The sequence below is a fragment of the Triticum aestivum genome, chromosome 7A (genome assembly GCF_018294505.1).
Source record: "Triticum aestivum cultivar Chinese Spring chromosome 7A, IWGSC CS RefSeq v2.1, whole genome shotgun sequence".
Classification (NCBI taxonomy): Eukaryota; Viridiplantae; Streptophyta; class Magnoliopsida; order Poales; family Poaceae; genus Triticum; species Triticum aestivum.
The window spans coordinates 420406895-420427263 of NC_057812.1; the positions used below are offsets into that span (position 1 = coordinate 420406895).

The following is a 20369-nucleotide window of genomic DNA, read 5'->3' on the forward strand; positions in this document are numbered from 1 at the left end:
AGATGAGGTGCTGGATCACGAATTCCCCGAGGGGTTCAAGCCTGTCAATATTGAGGCATACGACGGAACAACCGATCCCGCAATATGGATTGAGGACTTTATTCTCCACATCCACATGGCCCGTGGAGATGACCTCCACGCCATCAAATACCTTCCACTAAAACTCAAAGGGCCAGCTAGATACTGGCTGAATAGCCTGCCCGAGAATTCCATCGGCAGCTGGGAGGACTTGGAAGAGGCCTTCCTTGACAACTTCCAAGGTACATATGTCCGGCCACCCAATGCCGATGACTTAAGCCACATAGTTCAACAACTTGGAGCATCGGCCAGAAAATTCTGGAGTAGGTTCCTAACCAAAAAGAACCAGATCGTTGACTGTCCGGATGCCGAAGGCCTAGCGGCCTTTAAACACAGCATCCGTGACGAATGGCTAGCATGCCACCTCGGCCAAGAAAAGTCGAAGTCCATGGCAGCCCTTACGACACTCATGACCCGCTTTTGCGCGGGTGAGGACAGCTGGCTAGCTCGTAGCAAAAACACAGCCAGCGAGACAGGCACCTCCGAGGCCAAGAACAGCTTCGGCAAGCCCCGGTGCAACAGACACAAACGCCGAAGCAATGGTGACAACACCGATCACACCACCATTAACGTCGGATTCAGCGGCTCCAAGTCCGGCCAGTGAAAGAAGCCCTACAAAAGGAACAGTGAGGGACCATCCAGCGTGGATCGCATACTCGATCGTCCGTGCCAGATACATGGTACGCCAGATAAACAAGCCAGTCACACCAACATAGACTGTTGGGTTTTCAAACAGGCTGGCAAGTTAAATGCTGAAAACAAAGAAAAAGGATCACAAAGTGAGGACGTGGATGAAGAGCCCCGGCAGCTAAACACTAGAGGGCAGAAGAAATCCCCCCTCCCCAAGTCAAAATGGTGAACATTATATACTCTACACACATCCCCAAAAGGGAGCGTAAGCGAGCACTTAGGGACATCTACGCGACAGAGCCAGTCACCCCAAAATTCAATCAGTGGTCGTCATTCCCGATCACCTTCGATTGTCGAGATCACCCAACTAGTATCCGGCATGGCGTTTCAGCCGCACTGGTCCTCGACCCAATCATCGACGGATTTCACCTAACACGAGTCCTAATGGACGGTGGTAGTAGCCTCAACCTGCTCTATCAGGATACAGTGCAGAAGATGGGCATTAATCCCTCATGAATCAAACCCACAAAGACTACCTTTAAAGGAGTCATACCAGGAATTGAGGCCCGCTGCATAGGCTCAATTACGCTGGAGGTGGTCTTCGGTTCTCCGGACAACTTCCGAAGCGAGGAACTAATCTTCGATATCGTCCCCTTCCGCAGAGGCTACCACGCACTGCTTGGACGAACCGTGTTTGCTAGATTCAACGCGGTGCCACACTATGCTTATCTCAAGCTGAAGATTCCCGGTCCGCGCAGCGTCATAACAATCAACGGAAACAGAGAATGCTCCCTCCGGACAGAGGAGCACACCGTCGTCCTAGCAGCAGAGGTACAAAGCGGCCTTCTCAAGCAGCATCATAGTCTGGCTGCCGAGCCCCTGGACATCATTAAGAGGGTCCGGACTACACTGCAACAGGGCAGCGCAGCTCGTCAAGAGCTCGATTAGCAATTCGGCCTCCATCCCAATCCCGATGAGGTAGTGGCATTCATACCACACGTCCATAACTACGCACTCAAAATTCCATGGGCATCAACGGAGGCACAAGCAATCCTAGGATCCAAGGTTCGGCTAGACCGATCCCGGGCACACATATAACTTTACTATCTCCTTTTCCCTTGTTTCAGGTTTCTCCTATGGGGGCCTACTTCGACGACATGATTAATGATCCCGTCAAAGGACAAACACACCGGATTGACACGGAGCATAGGCGTACATGGGAAGCCCTAGAGGCTAACCGTTTTCAGGACCCACGCGCAGCTCGCCTTCGGGTATGGCATGTCAAATAGCTGGTTGCTTATTGCATTATTTTGTACCAATGTGTTTGGATGCATTAACTCAACTATAATGGAAACAGTTCATGATCCAAGTTCAAGGGCTCCAGATCCTATCTCTGTTCTCCCTCTGTTTTCCTTTATATTACTTATTTCGTAGCAACCGTACACTGTGGTAAGATTCATATTTGCCAGGGGCTCCCCATCGCCCCACGATAGGCAACAAAGTCCGAACAATCCATAAAGATAAGTTCGGCACCCCGAATTTAGCATTATATGCATTTGCTCCGAATCATGACTTCGGTCAATAGTTGGGTTGCCCGGCTCCTGTGCTTGCTACCCTATGTTCCGCTAAATCGGCTAGGGTAGTAAAGGGAGAACTACGGCGATTGTGCCCTGGCCTTGACCAGATGAGAACCTCAGTAGAGAAAGCCGAAAACTAACTGTCATGATACGGCGAGAGCCGGTCAGCTGTTCGAGGGTTACAAATCGTTGGAGATTTTATCCGCATTATGCGAAAGATCGGCACTTCCCGATCACATGCTGACAGCACCCTGGCTTGAACCAGGGGATGCGCCCATGCTTTATTATAAAACTCCTATGGCTAAGTGAGGGTGTTTAAGCCGTATAGTCTAATTGCCTTGTTCGTTGCGCTAAACAACTCGTTCAAGGACCATACAATTGGATCAAGATTGTTTAGATTCCATCCCGAACACCTCCGTACTACCTACGTGAGGGCAGAAGCCAACGACTGGCCAACCCTCAGATTACATACAACACGGCCGCACAGGAGGAAACAATTAAAGCATAACAAAATTACATCACAAACAGGCTTTGCTTTTTATAATACAAGGCAAAGTCAACATGCATACATTTATACAAATACAACGTCCTGCGAACATTGTGCCGCCGCAAGGCGAGACCCCTCCAGGACATCCGCAAAATACTGTTTGGGTGTGCGGTGCTCCTTGCCCTCCGGTGGCCCTCTGGTCACCTCAACGGCATCCATCTTCGCCCACCACATCTTGCAATGGGCGAAGGCCATGCGTGCACCTTCAATGCAGGCCGAGCGCTTGACGACGTCCAGACGAGGATATGCGTTCACCATCTGTCTCACAAGTCCGAAGTAGCTGCTTGGCATAGCTTCGGCTGGCCATAGTCGGATTATCAAATCCTTCATGGCTAGTTTGGCCACCCTATGCAGCTCCACCAGCTGTTTCAGCTGATCGGTGAAGGACACGGGGTGCTCTGGCGCCGCATACCGTGACCAGAATAGCTTCTCCATAGAACCCCCTCCTTCGGCTCGATAGAACTCCGCGGTGTCTGATACACTGCATGGTAAATCTGCAAAAGCTCCTGGGGAACTCGAAATCCGGGTTAGTAAAAGGTATTGCTTCTCCGCACACTTGCTTTGCATCTTAAATGCCTTACTCGCCGTGATCTTCTTGGCCTCCTGGATCTCCTGGAGGGCGGCCTGGGCCTCATTTTGTGTGGTCTCCGTGCTCTGACGAGCCTTGGCGAGTTCGACCCCTTGAACTGACGCATCATGCTCCAAGGCATCGCATTTTTTCACAGCATCCTGGAGCTCCTGCTGGACTTCTTTGACCCGGGCCTTGTGCTTCTTACGTGCGGCTTGCTGCTAGACAGCCTTCTCTTCGTCCTCGCCTAGGGCCTTCTTTAGGGCCTCGACCTCGGTCGCGGCTCCTGCACATATTACGACACCGCGGTCAATATACAACGCATACTCCTTCCGAACACACAGCAAGTCGTCACTCACCTTGCTTCTCCTGGAGCTGAACCTTAACCTCGCCGAGCTCGTTCTCGGTCTGCTCCAGCCTCTGCCTCAGTTCAGAGACTTCGATAGCATGCGAGGTTGCGGCCAACAACGACGCCTGCTTATTCATACATATTACGTTAGTCTCCCATCACAAAGGATTGATCCTCTATCTGGTTCTTCTTGACGAACACCGAACAGTGTCTCAGGAGCTACTGTCTACATGGTTTTTTTCTCTTTCTTACCTCGAAACCCGTCAACAAGCTGCTGCAGGCTTCATTCACTCCACTCTTGGCGGACTGAATCTTCTCGATCACCGCACCCATAAGGACACAGTGCTCGTCCATGACGGAGGCGCCTCGAAGCGCCTCCATCAAGATTCGGCGCTCCTGTATGGACAGGGGCCACTGGGGGAAGCGGCACACCCCCCTCCTTCAAAGGGGGCTGCTCGCCCAACTCCGAAGCCATATGGGTCTCCATAATCGTATTCGGCTGAGGGACGAACTGAATGCGGCCCTCTTCGCCAGTCTCCATGGGGATTGGTTCAACCATGTGTCCGGCAGTGGAGGTCTCACCTTGTGGCTCCTCCCGGACAGTGTCCTGAGCTCCTCCCCGGTTCGGAGCGGTCCTCCAGGATAACACTTTGGTGTCGTCCCTGGCCCGGGGGGAATAAGCAGGCGGTGGTGACATGCTCGCCATCTCCGACGGAACCAACAAACCTCCAGATGAGGATCGCTAGATAAGGTCGCGGGCCGGACTGCAATAGTACAATTAACTACGTCAAGATAATGAAGAGAAAGGGCCGGATGCGCGCATGAGAGAGCCATGTCACTTACGATGTGGCCTGGGGCTTAGTGCGGGGGCATCTTTCCGGACTGCTATCAATGTCCCACGCGGTGTTGACTGTTGGGACGCTCTTCCCCTTCTTGGGCGTTTCCGCCTCCGGATGCGCCGAAGCAGCCCTCTTCTTATTCCTCTCGTCAGGGGAAGGGTTGTTTTCCTCCTCCTCCTCTTCCTCGATATTGTCCTTAGGGACAGAGGAATGAGCTTCGTCGTGTTCGGACGTCACGTCCGAAGTGCCGTTGTGACGGGGCCACTGGATCCGCGTCGCCCTCTCCATCCAGTCCTGAAAAAGCAACAATGAAAGCTCAAGCATCATCCTTGAAACAAACAAGGTTGTCAATGCATCAAAAAATACATACCTCGCTAGCGTGGTGTTTAGCGTTGTGCCCACGATCTGAATCTGCGGCCGACGGTTTCTCGTTGCCCTTAAAGACAAACTTCCATGCACCTTCGTGAGTAGTCTCGAAGAGCCTCACTAGGTTCTGGTGCTTCTTCGGGTTGAACTCCCACAGAGGATGGCTTCGGTGCTGGCACGGAAGGATCTGGTGAACTAGCATCACCCGGATCACATCAACGAGCTTGATGTTCTTGGTTACCATGCTTTCAACGCGCGTCTGCAGCGCTATCACCTTGTCAGGGGAACCCCAGTCCGGACTCTTCTCGACCCAGGAGGTGAGTCGCATGGGAGCACCGGAGCGGAATTCGGCAGTTGTGGCCCAAGTGGTGCCGCGAGGTTCTGTGATGTAGAACCACTACTTCTGCCACTCCTTTACCGTGTCCACAAAAGTACCTTTGGGCTAGGAGACGTTGGACAGCTTGCTCACCATGTCTCCTCCGCACTCCGCGTGCTGGCCATCCACCACCTTCGGCTTCATGTTAAAGACTTTGAGCCACAACCCGAAGTGGGGTTGGATGCGGAGGAAGGCCTCACACACGACGATAAACACCGAGATGCTGAGGAAGGAATTTGGGGACAGATCATGGAAATCTATCCCGTAATAATACATCAGCCCGCGGACGAAAGGGTGGAGTGGAAACCCTAGACCGCGGAAGAAATGGGGGATGAACACTACCCTCTCGGTGGGCTTCGGCATGGGGACGACTTGTCCCTCGGTCGGCAGGCGGTGAGTGATCTCCTTCGCCAAGTATCTGGCCACCCGAAGCTCCATAATGTTCTCCTCCTTGATGGAGGAAACCTTCCACTTGCCTTGACCTCCGGATCCGAACATGGTTTCTTGAGTGGAAAGGAGATGAGAACTTGGGCGCTGGAGCTCGAGATTGGAAGGGCGGAGACAGAGAGAGGGCGTGAGAGAGGAAGAGGGAATCCTTATCCCCTTATAAAGGCAACAAATATTAAACGCCTCCTCACTCGCCTTAAGATTTGCCTATTCCCAAGGGTTGTACAAACGACACGGTTGGGTTACCCATGCCCGCATTTATGAGAATCCTGCGATAAGGGGACACGATCTCTGCTTTGACAAGACGTGCCAATGGCAACCACGTCTCAGGACGGGGGGCGTCGAAACAGGAAAGCAGTTTGGAATTGTGACCAGGCAGACGTGATGTCATATTGTACAAAGCTGTCAGTAGATTAGACTCGTGTAAAAATATATTCTCTCTGCGGTTGTGTATGGTGTGTGTGTCAGGTCCGGATACTATCATCGCATCCGAAGACTATCTTGAAGTTCGAATAGAAGAGAACCCGCCTTGCAATGCCGAAGACAATCTGCGCGCCGGACTCCTCGTTGTTGAAGCCAGGTTCAGGGGCTACTGAGGGAGTCCTGGACTAAGGGGTCCTCAGGCGTCCATCCTATTATCCATGGGCCAGACTGATGGGCTGGGAAAACATGAAGGACGAAGACTCTACATGTGTCCGGATTGGACTCTCCTTGGTGTGGAAGGCAAGCTTGGCGACCGACTATGAAGATTCCTTCTTATGTAATTGACTCTATGTAAACCCTAGATCCCCTCGTTGTCTATATAAACCGGAGGGGTTAGTCCGGAAAGGATATACTAATTACCACAGTCATGCATTCTAGGCTTCTAGGGTTTAGCCATTACGATCTCATGGTAGATCAACTCTTGTAACACTCATATTCATCATGATCAATCAAGCAGGACGTAGGGTATTACCTTCATAGAGAGGGCCCGAACCTGGGTAAACATCGTGTCCCCCGTCTCCTGTTACCATCGATCCTAGATGCCAGTACGGGACCCCCTACCCGAGATCCGCCGGTTTTGACACCGAGAATGGGGTTCTCGCGAGGCCCCATGAGGCTTGCTGGGCGCAGCCCCCACTCGTCGAAGGAGGGTATCTGCTCCGCGAAGGTCATCTTGTTCGAGCAGCGGTACAAAACACAACTCTTCCTTGGCAAGTCATCCGGCAACGGGACGCCCGTCAGGACCTCAAGCATTGTTCACCGCGCCTCGTGGGGGAGCTTAGACTCCTGAAGTCTCATGTGGTCCTGGCTGCTGAGCAAGGCCCACATCGGCCGGGAGTGGTGCTGAAGCGGAGCGATTCGGCGCCGAACGAACTCCCTCACCACCATAGGCGCGGTCACACCAAGGTCTTTGAGCCATCTCAATATGAGCCAGACAGGGACAAGGCGTAGATTGGTGAGCCTCCGATGCCACGAGCCGGAGTTAGGAATGGCGGGCCCTAACGGAGAGAAGAGCAGGGGGCTGAGCACTCCGGTGTCAACAAACACCCACCATGTGCAAAACCCGCTCGTGGATGGTGGAATCTCGAAGCCGATCCCGTCGCCGGCCGTCGCCGCCACGACCTAAAAGCTCAGGCATCCGGAGCTCTGCCGATGATCAATCAGGTGCAGCGAGAAGAAGTGGTGAAGAAGAGCCACGGAAGGAGCAATGCCTACCATGGCCTCGCAAATGAAGGCGAAGACGGCAAGAAGGGTCACGGATTGGGGATCAAGGTGCAGCATGTGGATCTGATAATGGGAAAGCACTACGTTGAGGAAGGAGGATAAAGGAGGGACCAAGCTAGGCCAGAGGGCGTCGATGAAGAAGGGGACCTTAGTGGCCGTCCGGTTAATGCGAGCACGGGATGCAGGCCAAGCCACCGTCTCTCCCCATTCGTTGAAGCTGGATGCAAGCATGGGACGCACCTTGCCCATGGCCTCATCGTTGAGGACCCGCGATCGGCCTACTGCGGGCTCGGCGGCCGGGGGTGCACTAGCCGAAGACAGAGGCTTCTTCCCCTTATTCGCTTGTGTCAGAGCCATGGCGATGGGGCGAGCGGGGCTAAGGTCAGATTGGAAAGAGGAGCAAAGTCTGGGGGAAGCAGAGGAATTGGAGGAGAATGGTGCAAGTGATGGAAGAATAACCGTGTAGACTGCGGTGGCCGTTTAGCCAGGCGGGTATCAAGGCAGCGTGGGGAAGCGGAGACGCCCACGTCCAATCAACCTCCATGCGTCAACCGAGGCTGCAGGCTATTGGGGCCCGCGGCACTCCGCACTTGACCCTTGGCTTCACCTCGAAGCCAAGTCCGAGCGCGCCTTGGGCCCGGGGGCTACTATTGGTGTTCTGGGAACGGGGGTCCCCAGACTTGCCTGCCTGCGGCCCATGACATGGCTTTGTTGGCAGGCATGTACGTCCCATCTTCATCAACAAGGAATCAAGACCCTCACGAGGGGCCATGCCTCACGAGGCGGACGACACAAGACCTACTCAGGAGCGGCCTCACCAGGCTGGCTCGTGAGGGGCGGAGAGTACAAGGCCGGGCAAACCTCGCGAGGTTCTTGTGACGTAAGCCATGATGATCGAGGCCAGGAGGGCGCCAGCGCGCAGCGTCCTTGTTTCCTCTTTGGTTCTAAGGGGGCAAGCGTAGGCGCGGAGTACTGAGGCATCAAGCAAAGGTTTCCATATTGGTGCAACGAGACCAAGAGCAGAAGGACGGCAAGATAGAGGTCACCGTGGAGCCCAAGACTGCGTCACCACCAGAGCCTTTGGCAGGCAAAGACTGCTTTTATCAGGATAGCTTATACTAGCTGTCTCCTTTCAAATTGTCCGTTGTTGGCTCCCTTTTTGCTCAATATTTGGGGAGAGGACCAGGGCCTCTACAAAAGGTACTAGCCACCACCATAGTAGAGAGGGGAGACAGGTCAAGAACAGAACCCTAGACCGCATCCTCACACACAAGTTCACCAAGCACAAGAACACCTCAACCTTAGGAGGCTGTTCTTCCCCTTGTACTGTTCATCCTCAGCCCAAGAGGCAATCCACCACCACCACACTGGAGTAGGGTATTACACCACAACGGTGGCCCAAACGAGTATAAATCATGTGTCCTTTGTGTTGCGAGTTCGTCGAGTTAGTTCATGAGATCTTAGCTAAGTTAGGACGCGGATCGATATGGGGGAAGATCTTCATGCGCACCCCAGTGTTTGAACCATAAGGGTTTTGCCGGAACCCGTGATCCGACAGAACATTACTACAAACTGTAGTAATTGTTGGTCCAAACTATTAACTGAACATTACATTTCAGAGGACCAAACTATTAACTAAACATTACATTCAGAGGACCAAACTGTTAACTAAACATCAGATTGCATATTAACATTACAGAGGACAAATCACCAGAAGGCACTAGTAGTGGCCTCGAGAAAACAACACGAACTGTATTTTAAAGTAGACAACTGCGTGGCGGTGTCGACGGTGGCCTCGAAGACGAGGCGCTCCTCCATGATCTGGCGGTCGGCACCCATGGCAGCCATAGCGACCTCGTGCACGCGTGCGGCCGCGATTTGTTTCTCCGCTACCAGATGCTACTGAGCTCCATGTTATACTACGTGAAAAATGGCTGTGGGCGGTGCTTAATTGGAGGATGGGGACAGTGATTTCAGCGGAAGGTGTCGCATCGTCGGTCGGGGCATGTGGGACGAGGAAGGAGGAGGATGGTGTGGGCGGGATGTGCATTACATGACCATATCGATGAGGCTGCGAAGCAAGAAGAAGGGTCGGCGACAAGGAGACCACGCAACAAGAAGAAGGGTCACTGGCGAGGAGGCAGTGCTATAAGAAAAAGGGTCACCAGCGAGGAGGCGGTGCTGCAAGAAGAAGGGTAGCCGGCGAGTAGGCGGCACTGCAAGAAGAAGGGTCATCAGTGAGGAGGTTGAGCTGCCAATAAGCAGCAGTGAAGGTTTGAACTTGGAAAGCAAGGAGGAACAGTGGAAATGTGGCTTTTGGTGGGAGGGAGGGGGCGGGGAGATATATATTTCCATGATTGGCAGAAAAATTTCGCTCGGTGCTGCGAGAAACTGGCGAGCAAGTGTGGTTCAAGCGTGTGCGGTGGACTGTAGATGATGAAGCTTCCTGTGTAAGCCAGCCAAGATGGTGCGCCAAGATATTTTATATCGCATCCACACAATTCTTTCTAGTAAACTGTTTGTGGTATACCTGATTTTTCATTATGTTTTGAAAGACAAAATCGTGTTACGGAGGGAAAGGATGGTGTTTGAATTGCTGGAACATTTATGTAGAGTGAACATGCAACTACATGACTATCGTGTTTAAATTTGGAATTATTCCGGGTTCGTTTGGCATTTTTATGCATTAATTGAGTTTCTAGGCATTTAATGTGCATAGTTCAAATTTGAACTACAAGCACATGCTCAAGTGCACCAAAGTTTGTTGAAAAATCACATCTATGTCTTTGGGTGAATTTATAGGTCTCATGCAAGAAATGGGAATGAAATTCAAACATCTGGGTGTCGTGGCTCGGCCGGGAACATTGAGAAACTTGGTTTTTAAATTCCTAGAAATTCAAAACTCGCCTGAAAATCATGAAACTTGGCATGGTGTCATTTCATGGCACCAACATGCTGTGTTAAGAAAATTGGCCGCATCGGGACAAGTTTTGGTATAAGCTTCTTGCAAACCGGAATTTCTCTCGAAAAGACCCGTGGTTCCCCAGGGGGGTGTGTCACCTTTGTGTGCGAAATGATATACCTGCCCCCTTGATTTTTTTACAGGGGCAACCTAGAACTATATGAGTGCTGTGTTAAAATTTGGAATTATTCTGGGTTCGTTTGGAATTTTTTTATACATTAATTTAATTTCTTGTCATTTAATGTGCATAATTCAAATTTGAAGTACAAGCACATGCTCCAGTGCACCAAAGTTGGTTGAAAAATCACATGTGTGTCCTTGGGTGAATTTCAAGGTCCCATGCAAGAAATGGGAATGAAATTCAAACATTTCAGCGTCGTGGCTCGGCCGGAAAGATTGAGAAACTTGGTTTTTTAATTCATGTAAATCCAAAACACATCTGAAAATCATGAAACTTAGCATGGTGTCATGACATGGCACCAACATGCTGTGGTAAAAGTTTTGGCCGAATTGGGGCAAGCTTTGGTATAAGCTTCTTGCAAACCGGACCGTCTCTCAAGAAGGCTCTTGGTTCCAAGAGGAAACATGTCACCTCCGTGTGCGAAACGACATACACTGCCTTCTCCTGCCTTAATTTTTTTCACAGGCAGATTAGTCCAAATAGAAGTATTGTGCTAAATTTTGGAATAATTCGTGGTTTGTTTGGCATTTTTAATATATTAATTGAATTTTTGGGCATTTAATGTGCATAATTCAAATTTGAACTACAAGCACATGCTTAAATGCACCAAAGTTGGTTGGAAAATCACATATGTGTCCTTGGGTGAATTTGTAGGTCCCATGCAAGAAATGTGAATGGAATTCAAACATCTGGGCATCGTGCCTTGGCTGGAAATATTGAGAAACTTGGTTTTTTTAATTCCTATAAATCCAAAACACTCCTGAAAATCATGAAACTTGGCATGGTGTCATGACATGGCACCAACATGCTGTGGTAAATTTTTTGTCCGAATTGGGACAAGCTTTGGTATAAGCTTCTTGCAAACCAGAGCTTCTATCAAGAAGGCTCATGGTTCCGAGAGGGAACGTGTCACCTCAGTGTGCGAAATGACATACACTGCCTTCTCCCGCCTTGATTTTTTACACATGCAGCTTAGACCAAATAGCAGTTTCGTGCTAAATTTTGGAATTATTCTGGGTACATTTGGCCTTTTTATACATTACTTGATTTTCCAGGCATTTAATGCACAAGTACAAGGGCATGCTCCAATGTGCAAAAGTTAGTTGGAAAACCATTTGTGTGTACTTGGGTGAACTTCTAGGTGCCATGCAAGAAGTGGGAAAGGAATTCAAACATCTAGGCGTCTTGGCCCGGCCGGAAACATTGAGAAGCTTGGTTTTGAAATCCTCGTAAATCCAAAACTCGCCTGAAAATCATGAAACTTGGCATGGTGTCATGACATGGCACCAACATGTTGTGGTGATTTTTTGCCCGATTTGCGAAGGCGCACACATTAACAATCAACAAAGTCATTTTAGAGAAAGTGTTGCCACCTTACAAATTGGAAACACAAGTATTATTGAAACCATGGACGTTCTACTTACCAATTACGTGCCGCCACTCGTCCCCTTTTTTATTGGCTAGGATGTGCCGTGCGGGGTAGCTAATTGAGTACAAGAGGTGTACGATCAGACCCCTATGTGTGCTCATCAAAGGAGAGTCCTTTGACCTCTATCCACTGCCCACCTCCCTCCCAATGTCTCCATTAATGGCGCCTGAGCCCCTGTTTCACGGCGTGGCTATGTCTCACTCGACTAAGATTTAAGAGAGAGAAAAGAAAATCTGAAAAGAAAGTTTTGCACAGATCTTGATGTAAGATCCGATGGACCTATATAGCATCGACTGTGACTTACAGCAAGACTGATGAATATAAGGACGATGATAGTGGATAATAATTGTCTTACATATTTAGGAAGATAATTAAAAAAGCCACATGCGGCAACGCCCGAAATACACAAGGGCATAAGAAGAAGGAAGACAACGATCTGGCTCACTGATCTCTACTTTCTTGATGCATTGCTGTAGGCCGCGGGAACTAGTCTCCGCGGCAAGCGGTGATGAGCTCTTTCGTGCCTCAAGACGCTGCTTGAGAGCATACACATATTCCTCTAGCAGCCTTTTGCGCTTGTTACAAAGCATGGCATTCTCGTCCATAAGTTTCTCAATGATGACGCCAGTCCTCTTCACCAAGGCAGTGGTCTCCTCCTGCTACTGCGCACTTCTGATGATCTTCGCCCTCAGCAGATCGCGCTCGGCCCGGAGCTTCACATTTCCCTCAATTAGTTGTCGGATGATGCCGGTAGCCTATTCAAACAAGGATTTCAAGTCGTCCTGCAACTGCGCCCAGCCAGAGATCTGATCCATCTGGCTACGGACGATCACATTCACGCGCCTGTAAGAGTCCTTGCCTACCCATGAGACATTCCCCAGGCCTCTGCGATGCGGGAGGACATCTCTGTTGCATTCGCGGCGCGGTGGGACATCTCTACTACTTCCGCGGCATGGCCGGACCAGTCTGCTGCATCGACGGCGCAGTGGGACCTTCGTGCTACTTCGGTGGTGCGGCTGGACCTCTGTGCTGCTACGGCCACGCGGCGGGACATGTCAGTTGCTTTCGCGGTGAGGCGGGGCATCTCTCGTTCTTCCGATTCCATACTCACCTCTCGTTGGTGGTAATCTCTCGACCCAGAACTCATGCTGGCCATGGCAGACGCAAGGAAACGATGGTGAATGACTTGTTTGCTTTTGTGGATGAGGAGTTGAGGAGGAATGTGTAGTTATCTTGGAGTAGTAGTATTTATAACTGAGTACTAATACGCTCCTAAGTGGGAAACCATTTAGCTTTTGATCGGTGTGAACAAGTTTGCAATTAAATATAGTGTGGTAATAATTTGGAATGCGGCGGGACGCAAGCTCAAAATTTATTGACGGCTCTATAATTTCTAAGTGCATCACTATTCCGGAACTGCGTATCATGGGCACGCTTTCTCGGTCGTGTACGTGGTGTTTGCACCATAGGGTGCACTACAATAGGCAATGTCAGCACACGTCTTGTTCGAACAACCGTGCGCGCTCGTATTACCATCGTGCACGCTTCTTTTAATTAGAATGTGTGCCCGTCTAGTGCACACATGTTGATCTGTCTGTCTGTTTCTATTTGTTGTGGCTAATCACAAACAGTTCATCCGTGTGAAGTGTATGCCGTGAATTACAAACACTTTGATCTGGCTGACCGTTTCTATTCTATTGCCTAATCACAAACAATTATTCCTTCTAAAGCGTATGCCCTCAATCGCACAAACCTTTATTTAGCTGCCCGTTTCTGTTGTTCTGCCCCATCACAAACAGTTAATCCGACTAAATTGTATGTCGTATATCGCACACGCCTTCATCTGGCTGCCTATTTGTGTTCTTCTTCCTCATCGCATACAGTTAATAGAACTGAACTGTATGCCCTGCATCCCACATGCAACTAAAATCGGAACCGTGTTTGATGGCTCCGCCATCGCAAATGTTTTGCATCTTTTTTGTCGGTTTTCTTACATCACCTTTTGCGATTAATGCATCGCACACAATTTTGTCAAAGGGTCTCTGATCATAGTGCCGCGTTAGCAGCATCCTGTAGTAGTGCACACCAGGGGCCGTCGTGAGGCTGGCCCTGCCAGCAGTCCTCACAAGGCCGATCACGCCAGCCTTCGCGGGTGTTGCAGTTATCCCAGCGGCCTCCACCGCGGCCTCCTCCGCGGCCGTAGCCACGGTTGTTGCGCTCGGGACAGCGGCTGATCCTCCCATCACGGATTGCCTTCAGATCCTGGCAGTCGTTGGTGTTGTGGCTATATACGTTGTCGAAGACGCAGAATGGGCAACTGCCTTTGGAGGACTCAGCGTGGTTGCAGCCACGCTTCATCTCAGGCTCGGCCACAAGCACAGTAGGGCCCTTGCGCTTCACGTCCATAGCCTTGGCCTTCTGGTCTTCAGATCGGCATCTGGGAGCTACAGGAGGGAGAGGCGACCTTCCTCTGCCATCGAACACTTGGTTGCCATGTTGAACATCTCCAGAGCCGAGAACAGATCTTTGTGTATGGCGAGCTCCTCCTTCATCTTGACGTCCCGGACGCCATCAGTGAACGTCGAAATGATGGCCTCGTCCGACACCTTCGGGATCTTGAGGTGAACGTTGGTGAAGCATTGTATGTATTTGTGCAAGGTTTCTCCCAGCTGCTGCTTGATCCGCCGCAGGTCGCCCACGACAGGGGTGCGGTCGCGAGTGCCCTGGAAGTTGGCGATGAAGCGTTCACGCAGCTCGTCCCAGGAGGAGATCGACCCCACCAGAAGGTCCCGGAGCCAAGAACATGCGCCATCCTTGAAGGCCAAGGGGAACCAGTTCGCCATGATCTGCACGTCGCCATTTCCGCCTCGATGCTCAGCTCAAAGAGCTAGAGGAACTCAGCGGGGTCAGGAGTGCCATCGTAGCGTGGAGGCAGATCTAGCTTGAACTTGCCGGTCCAGACGACGCGGTGCAGCTCCGGAGTGAATGCATGGCATCCTGCCACGCTCATGGGAGCCAGCCGCTGAGGAGGAGCTTGATCTTGACGCCCGTGCGCCGCTGCTTCTGGTGGCTCACGGTCTTGACGTGGTGAAGCTGGAAGCGCGCGCGCTTCTCCTTGGGGCTGCTGCATCACCTGGTAGCTTTCTTCGTCATGCGCTGGCGCCCTGCATGGTGGGTCGTGCGGGGGTGCCTTGCTCCTTGGCTCAGGGTCCACGCTGCGCAGAGGAGGAGGAGGAGGAGGAGGCAGGCCGTGAGCCACGTTGCCCACCAGAGACAATGGAGGACGGGGCGAGCCGGATAGTGTAGGGGCCTCGCCAGGGGCGTTGACGAGCTCGACGATGCGGGCGAGCCAGTCATCATAGAGGTCGTTGGCCGGGTGATAGCGTAGAAGCTTGCGTGCCATGAGGACCGCAACCTGCACGTACGCCAGCCCGTGACGAGCATGAGAAGACGACGCCATGACTGGAGTGGTGATGTCGCAGTGCGGCCGTCGCGGCACATAGATGGTGGCAACAACAAGTCCTGCTATTCGCAGGCAGCAGGGTCGGTGGCGGCATTGACCACTTGGGAGGCAGAGAGGTGCAGTGCGCCATTGCCCATAGGTGTCATCTGAGCAACACGAGCGGCCCGATGCTCGGCATGGATATAGCGGGCGTCGGCCATGGGAACGACGAAACGGCGGTGGAGCAAACAACGAAAGAACGGCTTTGACATGCCCCTACCTAGTGCACCAAATGAAGGATTCAGGGCTCCGCAGACCCAAGAAAGGTTCGAACTCTAGGGCGTGTGTGAATAACTCAACCTCTTCAGCCAACCAGTTCGTTACCCCCACAGCCTAGCTCGTGGAACAAGGAAGAAGATGGACAAGGTAGTTTACCTAGGTTTGGGCCACCTTGCGGTGTAAGACCCTACTTCTACTTTGGGGTGGATTAGCCTCACGAGGGTCTGAGTATGAACTAGTGCAACATAAGAACAACCTCACGAGGTCTACTCTGGTGTGGGTGCGAGAAGGTGAGGTGTGGATCTGATCTGGAGAGAGAGCTCTCTTTTCTACGGTGGTGGCTAACCTATATTAATAGTGGCCTTGGTCCTCTTCCTCCAAAATGTAGGCGGGAAGGGATCCCACAGTGGCCAATTTGAAAGGGGACAACTAGTACATCTTATCTTGATGAAAGCTGGTCTTCGCCTGCAAAGCTTCTGGTCATGACGCTACGGTGGGCTCGGTTATGACATTCGTCCTACCGTCCTGGCAGTCTTGGTATTGTTGCACGGGAATGGAAACCTTTCGCTGATTCCTCAGGAGCCCATGCCTACGCTTGCCTCCTTAGCACCAAAGAGGAAACCTGCTCCTCTGTGCCCACTGGTGCCCGCCTGGCCTTGGTCGTCATGGCTTGCGTCACCTTAACCTCAGGAGGTGGACACCTACATAAAAATATCCACTCCTCAGAAGGCAGCCAGGGGAGGCCGCTCCCTCTGGAGGTCTTGATGTCGCCCGCGTCACGAGGGTCTTGTCTTGAAGGGGACGTAGATGGGCCGTACTAGGCCGTAGATGGAGCCACACCATGGGCCGCAGGCAGGCAAGTCTGGGTACCCTGGTTCCCAAAACACCGACAAAAATAATTTTGTTTTTAGTTCGATTTGAATGTTAGGATTCAAAGTAATTGGTTATGATCAATCCTAGGTAGTAGGTAGTCTTAGAACTCGATCTCCATGTGAAACTTATAGTTTTCTGAAATGTTAGGATTCAAAATATTTTTTTGGTTTGTGTTGTGTCTAGGTCATGACAAAATCGGCGATTGCGGCAGGGAAGAAGGCCATTGCCCCGCACTCCAAGCATTCACGGAGCGAGGGAGAGAGCCACCACACTACTATGAATAAGGACAATGCGGTGAGTACCCGGAATTTGGTGCCCATTAGGTGGAAGTCCGATGCATTCATGGAAATGCAAGGGCTTCACGATGACTTTGCCTAGCTAGCCAACAACGCCGAGCGGGGAGTCTTCAGAAACTTCCACTGCCTGATATACCATGACATCACCAATGAGTTGCTCGCCAGCTTCCAGGACACCCTCGATGACTCGAGGGTGCCACTGAGGTGCTCCTTCACGCTTGGAGGAGTGCTACATACGATGACGCTCTACGAGTGGTGCAACTGCTTTGGGTTCAAGAACCATGGTTTTCTCGACACTAGGGAGTGTCCGCCACCAAGGCATATGGCATGGCGGACCTCATCTCCATCAAGGACGAGCACGAGTTCGGTGGTGTGACGGTATCGAGCAGCCAAAACCCTCCCATGCCACTATTTAATCACTTTCACTACGAACACTATCTTTGGTAGGAAGCATCTTGGTGGCATGTCTAGCTATAATAGGTATGTTATTCATGTGGGACTCCACCCCAAGTCAACTCCCAAACTAAACTTCGGAGCTTTTCTTATGCTCCACTTCCGGTGGCAACACAAGCAGTCATCCAGACATATTGTTATTAGTGGCCTTTTGACTCACCTCACTCAGCACTTTGGCCTAAACTTAGAGGGAGTTGAGGATGTTGCAGGACCCACTGAGTTTAACCATAAGGTTATGACTAGATACCAGTTCATTGGGCCCAACATGGAGCATAGGGATTACTCTTACAAGTGCCCCATGCCTGGCTCCAACATCATGTCCGTATGCTTGCCCCTTCCGCAAGCTTTTTCTATGCCCGCACGTTAGATGTGGCTCCTCTCTATTGAGGAGTTAAATTAGTATATGCATGCATTAGGTTTTGGAATGATGTTCAACCCAAGCCAGCAAATGAGTGGGACGCCGCAGCTAAGGGCATTTATCCCGGTTAGGGTGCCTGGGGAAATGCACCCCACTATGTTCCACCACCATAGCAACATTACGGCTATGGTGGTGAGTAGGTGCATAAGGCTCAGTTTTAGAAGTTGCATCAATAGGTTGGAGGGACCCGTACAAAGCTTTGTAAGACTAACAACACAATCCACCTGCTCAATGGGAACATGCAGTCCCTATTTGCTTTCTGGTAGCCTGGCGTAGGCGGTGGATCATCCTCTAATGCACCATCACGCATGTAGTGGCCTCATACTGCACCAGGTGGCAACGATGATGTGGACATGTACTAGAGAGAGTAGGCCAAGAGCCTACGCGTGGGGAGCTTATGACCCACAATTATAGGGATCGCGACAATCTTTGAGGGTAGTATGTCACCCAAATTTATTGATTCGACACAAGGGGAGACAAAGAATATTTAGAAGCCTTAGCTGTTGAGTTATCAATTCAACCACACCTGAGAAGTTATTTCTCTGCAACAAAGTATTAGTAGCATAGTAGTGGTAGCAGTAGCAACAATAATTGTAGCAGTAGCAATAGCGGTTTTGTAGTAATTGGAACAATAGTAGGAACAGTAGTAACTTAGCAAAGACAATATGAGTAAAGCATATACATGGAGTAGAGATGCATATTTGGATAAAATTCATCATGTAGTAGTCACAACCTAGAGCGATACACAATAGCTCCAAATCATTAATTAAATATAGGAAATAATTCCGTATATAGTCATATGTCCTTATAATAAAAACTTGCATGGCATCTTTTGTCCTATCCTCCCGTGGCAGCAGGGTCCTAATGGAAATCTAAGGGTACTTAAGGCACTCCTTTTAATAGAGAACTGGAACAAAGCATTAACACATAGTGAATACATAAACTCCTCAAATTACTGTCATCCCCGAAGAGTATCCCAATTATTATCACCTTGGGGTCTGTGTTTCCGGATGATAACAGGTGCATATAACTTGCAAATAGGATACAGAACTAAAATATATTCATGAAAACATAAAGGGTTCAGATCTGAAATCATGGCACTTGGGCCGTAATGACAAGCATTAAGTATAGCAAAGTCATAGCAATATAATTCTCACAACATAGTCGATACTAGGGATCAAGCCCTAACAAATTGACTCGATTACATGGTGAATCTCATCCATCTCCATCTACGTTCAGTATTCCTACGATGAAATTAGTCACTCCCGGTGGTGAGCATCATGAGGTTGTTAATTAAGAAAGGTTGTTGATGACGACGGCGACAATTTATGCTCTCCGGAGCCTCGAACAAACTCCAACTTAGGCATCCTAATGAAGAACAGGAAGTGGTGGCAGCTCCTTATCGTAAAATGCAATGAGACACTCTCTCTGATTTTTTCCTCAGGAAGACGGTACTTATGGACTTCTAGATAGGGAAAACAGCGCACCAAGGGGCCCACAAGCTCAGGTGGTGCACCCTAGGGGGTGATGACCCACAAGTATAGGGGATCAATTGTAGCTCTTTTCGATAAGTAAGAGTATTGAACCCAACGAGGAGCAGAAGGAAATGACAAGTAGTTTCTGGTTAGGTATTGTCTGCAAGTGCTGAAATTGTAAGTAGCGGAGTAGTTTGATAGCAAGATAATTTGTAACGACCAAGTAACGATAATAGCATAAAAAAAGTGCAGCAAGGTAGCCCAATCCTTTTGAGGCAAAGGACAGGCCAAAACGACCTCTTATGATAAGCAAAGCGTTCTTGAGGGTACACGGGAATTTCATCTAGTCACTTTGATCATGTTGGTTCGATTTGTGTTCACTACTTTGATAATTTGGTATGTGTGTGGGCCGGTGCTTAGGTGTTCTTCTTACTTGAAGAAACCTCCTAATTATGATTAACCCTCCTGCAAGCATCCGCAACTACGAGAAAAGTATTATGAATAAATTCTAACCATAGCATTAAACTTTTGGATCCAATCGGTCCCTTACAGAATAGCGCATAAACTGGGGTTTAAGCTTCTGTCACTCTCGCAACCCACCATCTAATTCCTACTCCACAATGCATTCCCTTAGGCCCAAATATGGTGAAGTGTCATGTAGTCAACGTTCACATGACACCACTAAGGGAATAACAACATACATACTATCAAAATATCAAACACATATCAAGTTCACATGATTACTTGCAACATGATTTCTCCCGTGACCTCAAGAACAAAGGTAACTACTCACAAATAAAAATCATGCTCAAGATCAGAGGGGTATTAAATAGCTTAATGGATCTGAACATATAATCTTCCACCAAATAAACCATATAGTAATCAACGACAAGATGTAATCAACACTACTAGTCACCCACGAGTACCAATCTATAGTTCTGGTAACAAGATTGAACACAAGAGATGAACTAGGGTTTTAGAGGAGATGGTGTTATTGAATATGTTGATGGAGATTGCCCTCCCCAAGATGGGAGAGTTGGTGGTGATGATGATGATGACGATGATTTCCCCCTCCGG

At 50.1% G+C, this 20369-nt stretch overlaps 1 protein-coding gene across 1 annotated transcript in view; it reads right to left on the reverse strand.

Annotated features, from left to right (window-relative positions):
- The window catches only part of LOC123153368 (uncharacterized), a 58632-nt gene extending 44170 nt beyond the window's left edge, over positions 1–14462 (reverse strand). The window contains exon 1 of the mRNA XM_044572522.1: positions 14183–14462. Within this exon, the coding sequence (XP_044428457.1) occupies positions 14183–14462 (280 nt within the window). The remainder of the gene's footprint in view (positions 1–14182) is intronic.
- Positions 14463–20369: the final 5907 nt, after the last annotated feature.